Raw genomic sequence first — 5102 nt, forward strand, 5'->3', positions numbered from 1 at the left:
GGGCACGTCCCTGCCGCCGCCGCCTGGCCGCGTTGCACAGCCCGGGCGGCGACGGCGGCGGTCAGGGCCGTAGTCGCAGCGCTCGACGTGCGCAGCCAGCTCGTGCAGTCGGACAGTGCGGCCGCAGCCGCGGACGCGATAGTCACACTGGATGCGCAGCTTCTGGATGAGGCTGCGCAGCGGCAGCACCTGGTGCAGCTCGTGGGGCGCCAGGGGCTGGCACTGCAGCGGGCACCGGCGCCTCCGCGCCGCCCAGGGCAGCAGGCAGCTGGCGCAGAAGACGTGCCCGCACGGCGTGCAAAGGGGCTCCTCCAGCACCTGACCGCACAGCTTGCACTCTAAATCCGAGTCCACGGCTTCGGCGAAGCGCTCCAGAGCAAAGCCCATGTTAGGCAGGGATGGGGAAGACCGGGGAAGGAGTCGCGGCGAGTGGGAGTGAAAGCGGAGCCCACCTCCTCCGATCTCCCCCTGCCTCCGTTGCCCTCCCACTAGGGCAGTGGTGAAGCTGCGGCCGCGATTTGTCGGAGAGGAGGAGACAGAGGGTGGAGGGTGTGATCTCAGAGTTTGTTTGGCTAGAAGTTTTCAGGCTAAGGCTAGCTTACCCTGACTCCGCCGTATTGACGCTAATAGGCGCTACCTCGAGAGATAACCCCCCTGCCCCACCCCGCGCTTCCTATGCTACCGTGCGACTTCTTTCAAATTTTGTCCGCGGGGAGCTGGAGCTGACGCCTGCTTAACATTGCCCTCTCGGAAGCTGCGTTCTCCTTTGCCTGCGGAGTGAGCTACAGTCAGGGCTCCTCGCCTTGAGCGGAGCTGGTGATGGGGACAGCGCGGATGTTGAGAAAAAACTTTTAATTCTACCAGAATGTGAGTTCCGGGAGACCAGGATCATTGGCCATCCGATTTTCTGCTGAATCCTCTTCGTCCGGCATCAAGTCAAGCTTCAATAAATGTGCTTGAAGTAGATGTACTTCTGTTCTTTCAAATCAGCCAACGACAAAATCACCAGCTAAGTAGCTGCGACTTTAGGAAATGACTGTTAGGTATCCGCAGAGCGAGGCTTCTCAAATCAGGATCCAGAACTCAGGTGAGTGTAGACAGGCCAGCTGGCTTGACTGAGCAACAAAGATGGGGAAAAGGCCAGGTGCCCGCCTCAGGACGTTTTAGGGGGCGTCAATGGCCACTCAAGGCCTCCTAACGAGTGAGAGGGTTGGACTTTCTGTATGTTACCCGGCTGACTGACTCCAGGTTGTTACCACACCAGCCATCTTCCTAATTCCACAGGCATTTTACTACTGGGAATGGGGATGTGATAATTCGGGCAGCTGGAAAAGACAGTTAAAGGGAGGGATTACGAAAGAAAGCAGTTAAATAACATAAAAATAACATAAAAATCATGACTGTTTTCCTCGACTTACCCTGAATACACAGCATTGGATCCAAACTGCCCCCTCCCTCAGTTAAACTCTTCAAAACTCTTGGGATGCTGGGCCTTAAACTGCAAACATGCCTTAAGTGTCCCTCCAAGCCCTCCTTCCCCAGCCTCCTTCACCATCTTCAGAATCTTAGGGATACAAAGAGACCCTACCAGCTGGATGCACACTGCGTATTCTATTATCCTGAAGCTACTACCAGATGCTTATGATGGGTGTAGTACATTAATCACTGACGTTTCCTTACTGCCAATTGAATGTTGTTCCAAGAAAGCTATGTAGTTCTATATGGCACCAATCTATATCAGTTTGAACCGTAGAAGACTCCAGACTTCGTATTTTAAACCCTTGGAGCTCACTGAAGAATTAGCAAAGGCTAATAACAGCACCTTTCGAATCTTCTTTCTATTTGAAAGATGCGATTTTATTAGTGCAATATCCAGCGAGGATTCTGGAATGGCTGGCCAGATATTTAATGTGCTTTTAAGCTTTTTTTTTTTTTTTAAATCAAAATAAGACTCTATATTTCATATATACAGATATATGACCAGGTAACATTTACCCACTGTGTTCAACATTTGCTCCTTGCCTGTGGTCTGTTCTAATAATTAAATAAGCAATAAAATCCTGAACATATAAACCATCATTTAACATTAACAGCATGAACATATTCTTGTGAACTGCATAGCCTGGCAAAAGCCGAGTGTTATAGAATTTATCCAAATAACTCTGGGAAGGAGGGATTTAGTCTCTCTTTTTAATGGCTATAGGGACTTGATGATTATTTGTTTCACAATAAATGACAGTGTGAGCATTTTAAAAAATGAAGGAGATAGAAACTAAAAATGTTCTATCCAGATGTTTTAAAGGGATTTGGAAAATTAGACTTGCAGTTACATGAAGAGAGAGAGGGAAAAAAAGACCATATAATGTCCTTGGTCCACCCATGTATTTGCTGTAGCAAAAATAAGGAACATGAGCAGATTATGGTATGAGTAATTCTAAGATGTATAACATTCTGGTTCTTACAGAGAAAATGGATGTCAAAAACCTTGTCCGCAGGGAATAAGAAGTTCAAAACTGAGAACATGTGAAGTGAAGCCAAGTAATGAAGAAGGCCAAAAGGGAGCTGAGGAAAATCTTACATGAGAAAATGCAAGCTTGAGCACTTCCTGAAGAGTTAAGCACCAGGTGGAAAACGTAAGCATTGGACGCTAAGTGAATGGACACACCTGATAGACCTCATGGTCTCTTCCCATCTGAAAACATGATGGTAGAATAAATCTGTGACATCAGTTGAGTGGGATAGTCTGATTTCACTTCCCAGACTGTCAAAGATTTTCCAATTCATTAGGGAAAAATGTATCACTGAAAAGCTTGGGTGAGCCAGGATCATGGAGTCTAATTAAATTTGAGGTAATTAAGTAAGCAAACAATGCATTTGGAATGATTTTAAAATATGCACAAATTTTTCAGCAAAACAGATCCAGTAATATTTAAATGTCTTTAGGCAAATGAGACAAATTAGCACCTAGCATCATTGGCTTGGGTATACCCTTATGTTTTCACTGACCATAATTTACTCTTTTCAAAATCCCTTGTTAGTGAAAGTTGCAGGTTGAATAGCAACATTGGGGGAAGAGCTGAAAGTGAAACTGCTATCTTTTGTTGGGCAAAGCCAACTTGTGGCTGGTCTCCTGCTGACCGTAGCCAAGCCCATGTTTGTCACCTTTCTCATAAGCTTTATTTAGAATGGACCTGAGAATGTGCTTTGCTGACTGAGAGACAGAAGAAAGACAGCAAATTCATTTAGTTCTTCTACAAGCCAAGGACCATAGCTTTATTCAGAGTATCTTTAAATAACCAGTTTGGGGCTGGGTTTTTTGAGCTTACCATATTTTTAAACAAATAACACGTGCGTTATACATATTTTTTTGCCAGCTATGCAACACCTCTCACATTATTTTCCTAGGTGCACTTTGTGTGTTATTGTGCAGGTGCGTTATTTACGTGGGTGCGTTATTTGCAGAAAAATACAGTAGTTGATAGTTTTTTATTCAGTCTAATGTCAGGGGTCATCTATAGGTAGCCTGGGGTTCCGACTTGCACTCATACTTAAGAACAGACTGTATAAAGCCTATTATATTAAAATTTCGAGTTAAATACATACAATTGTTCATAATAACGAATGCAAGCACTACTTTGTGATGCTCATGAAAACATTGTGCACGATTTGGTAGTGTTTAAGTGTTTTATATGTATAGAAAGGTAAAATATAGACTAAGGCAGACATTTGACTGATGCTAAATAAGAACTGAATGTACCTGTTTCCACTTACCTACAAATTCAACTTGTTCCCACTTACCTACAAATTCAACTTAAGGACAGACTTAGGAACAGATCTCGTTTGTAACCTGGGGACTGCCTGTATTTGTCTAATGCATTTGAACATGATTAAGAGCCATAATGTTGATTCTTAATCATGTTCAAATGCATGAGACAAAATGAAAAAAAATCACAAATGAGTTTGTATTAGCAAGGGGTGCAGGAAAAAAAATATCTATGCATGGGCTAGAGACGTCATTTCAAGAGTCTTGGAATATATAGCATTTCAGTATTAGGTCTCTTAGCAGTAATACATATCAACTACATCTGTGGAGAGAGACGATGGAGAAGCTCAATATCATCAGTCAGAAGAAAGCCAGGGGCGACTGCAGAACAGACTGTAAGTTGCTCATATGCAAGTTCAAGTAGAAGCTGAAGAAAATTAAAACAAGTCCATGACAGCCCAAGTATGACCTTGGGTATCTCCCACCTGAATTTAGAGACCATCTCAAGAATAGATTTGACGTAATGAACACTAATGACCAAAGAAGAGCAGGCAAGTTGTGAGATGACATCAAGGACATCATACATGAAGAGAGCAAATGTCATTAGAAAGACATAAATGAAAGAAAAGACCAAAATGGATGTCAGAAGAGACTCTGAATCTTGCTCTTGAACATAGAGTAGCTAAAGCAAATGGAAGAAATGATGAAATAAAAGAGCTGAACAGAAGATTTCAAAGGGCAGCTCAAGAAGACAAAAAATGATAATGAAATGTGCTAAGACCTGGAATTAGAAAACTAAAAGGGAAGAACACACTTAGCATTTCTCAAGCTAAAAGAACTGAAAAAAATATAAGCCTCGAGTTGCAATACTGAAGGATTTTATGGGCAAAATATTGAACGATGCAGGAAGCATCAAAAGAAGATGAAAGGAATACACAAAGTCACTGTACCAAAAAGAATTTGTCAACATTCAACCATTTCAGGAGGTAGCATATGATCAAGAACCAATGGTACTGAAGAAAGAAGTCCAAGCTGCACTGAAGGCCATGGCGAAAAACAAGCCTCCAGGAATTGACGGAATACCAATTGAAATGTTTCAACAAACAGATGCAATGCTGAAGCACTCACTCGTCTATGCCAAGAAATTTGGAAGACCACTACCTGGCCAACCAACTGGGAAAGATCCATATTTATGCTCATTCCAAAGAAACGTGATCCAACTGAATGCGGAAATTATCGAACAATATCATTAATATCACAGGCAAGTAAAATTTTGCTGAAGATCATTCAAAAGCAGCTGCAGCAGTACATTGATCGACAGGGAACTGCCAGAAATTCA

The 5102-nt window shown here is 43.1% G+C and overlaps 1 protein-coding gene across 1 annotated transcript in view; it reads right to left on the reverse strand.

The window, feature by feature from the left end:
- Positions 1 to 387, reverse strand: part of PDZRN4 (PDZ domain containing ring finger 4) — a 421629-nt gene extending 421242 nt beyond the window's left edge. Inside the window, exon 1 of the mRNA XM_004384582.1 lies at positions 1 to 387. This exon is cut by the window's left edge and continues 28 nt beyond it. Within this exon, the coding sequence (XP_004384639.1) occupies positions 1 to 387 (387 nt within the window).
- Positions 388 to 5102: the final 4715 nt, after the last annotated feature.

The sequence above is a fragment of the Trichechus manatus genome, unplaced genomic scaffold (assembly GCF_000243295.1).
Source record: "Trichechus manatus latirostris isolate Lorelei unplaced genomic scaffold, TriManLat1.0 scaffold00123, whole genome shotgun sequence".
Classification (NCBI taxonomy): Eukaryota; Metazoa; Chordata; class Mammalia; order Sirenia; family Trichechidae; genus Trichechus; species Trichechus manatus.